The sequence below is a fragment of the Teleopsis dalmanni genome, chromosome 2, assembly GCF_002237135.1.
Source record: "Teleopsis dalmanni isolate 2A chromosome 2, ASM223713v2, whole genome shotgun sequence".
Lineage (NCBI taxonomy): Eukaryota > Metazoa > Arthropoda > Insecta > Diptera > Diopsidae > Teleopsis > Teleopsis dalmanni.
In genome coordinates this window covers 225,910,701-225,912,406 of record NC_051847.1, presented here as the reverse complement: position 1 = coordinate 225,912,406, position 1,706 = coordinate 225,910,701, and the positions used below count along the sequence as shown (strand labels likewise).

Below are 1,706 nucleotides of genomic sequence, written 5' to 3'. Positions count from 1 at the left end.
TTAAACTAACTCTACAGCACTAAAATAAATAACAGATTAAACCGAATTAAGCATAATTAAATCAGATAAGCTTCATATACACAGCTACTGGCCACTATGGTAAACAACAGTGCATGAAGCATGAAGATTGAAGTTTGAAGCTCACCACGTTGTAGCGCCTCTGCTCGTAAATGGTTACCTCTAAATGTGCCTACAACTAAATTCATATGAAGTTAAAATTGATTAGCATTTGCGGACCCGAATTAATAAAATAAAAATAATTATGCAGCCCCATCTACTACATTTCCCACTTACAACTAATAAAATATTCCCCTGCTTCATGATATGATTCAAGTATTGAGGATCAGGTTTCAGCCCGCAAATTGGCTGATGCGCCTCATTCGAAATTCTAATGGCTATGTGTGCAATTATGAAAGATACTATTACGAGTATGCAGCCATAACAATAATTTCTACTCAACTGAGCGAAATTGTTTATTTATTTATAATTAGATATAATTGTATATAAAATGCAACGACGATCAAGTGATTTATAAATAAAAACAATAATTTTCTTTGTGTTGGTTTTTAAATTTTATAAAAATCCAAAACTTACATGAAATTTAATAATTGAGTTTCTTTATCAAGAAAATTTTTAAAACTTTGTTATATCAATCGGTCAATCAATTTCTACGTAAAGGCATTTCGTCGATTCAAATAAAGCTAAATCATTCTCTAGTGTGGTGAGTTCCCTCTCCAAATCTCCAATGCGCTTCTTCTTACTTGTAGTATCTGTGTATACTGATGAGGTCATATAAACCCTTAACGTTTCCTTGTATCTATCGCGTAGACCCTGAAGAATATTTTAAGAAGAATATTATAATACATTATTCAAGCATCATTACACAATTCTAAATCTATGTTACCCTTAAAATATCTATTCGCTCTTCAAGTGTCAATGCACGTCTACCTATGTAGACTCCCTTCCTCATTATTCCTCTTTCTCTTTCTTGCTTTGTTTCCGTTTCCTTTTTACATATAGGATGGTCTATAATATCCTGTCTAATTTTCTTTAAGTATTTGGGCACCTTTCCAAATCGCTTAGAGCAAACATTTTCTGGAAGTACACCAGCTCCCACAAGCATATATGTACTGCCAGTTATTGTTTTACTGACCATTGGTAGTTGCACCTTTCGTTTTAACAACGGAATCTTGTCAATATTTATCTGAATATAATCCTTCTTTTCTCTTTCTATTTCAACTATATCCTCCCGATTAAAACGTGGTACTGGTGGTGCTCTACAAGCTGGCACTGGACAAACGTGATCTTTAGTACGGCGCCATCTTATTGGCCGTGGGTGTTTATATTCACAAGCTTTAGGTATCGTAAGCTTTGGTGGGCCCATTGACTTGTGCTTATGTCTTTTAGAATCTGTATATACCAACACACCATCGGCATCGATTATTATATCCGGTTTGTTTAATTCTTCAAATATAGCCTTTTTATACTGAGAAATGTATCCATACTGCTTTGTTCGACGTTTCTCCTCCACTGCTTTATCGACATCATAGATTGTCTCATTATGTTCGGTTATATAAACGAGCGACATTTCTGTGAAAACTTAAATTGCAAAAATAATAAAAGAAAATATATTTTGCAGTATAACACTTTAATCGAAAATAATCGTCTTTGTTCAAAAAAATGTATGACACACGCTCAACTTTTAA

General features: G+C 33.5%; 1 protein-coding gene across 1 annotated transcript; it reads right to left on the bottom strand.

The window, feature by feature from the left end:
- Positions 1 to 605: 605 nt before the first annotated feature.
- LOC119682307 lies at positions 606 to 1,695 on the bottom strand. Its single transcript, XM_038095715.1, has 2 exons — positions 905 to 1,695; positions 606 to 831 (listed from the first exon to the last, which is right to left on the bottom strand). The coding sequence occupies exons 1-2, from the start codon at positions 1,586 to 1,588 to the stop codon at positions 658 to 660; spliced, it is 858 nt and encodes a 285-aa protein (XP_037951643.1). The 5' UTR covers positions 1,589 to 1,695; the 3' UTR covers positions 606 to 657.
- Between the last annotated feature and the right edge of the window lie 11 nt (positions 1,696 to 1,706).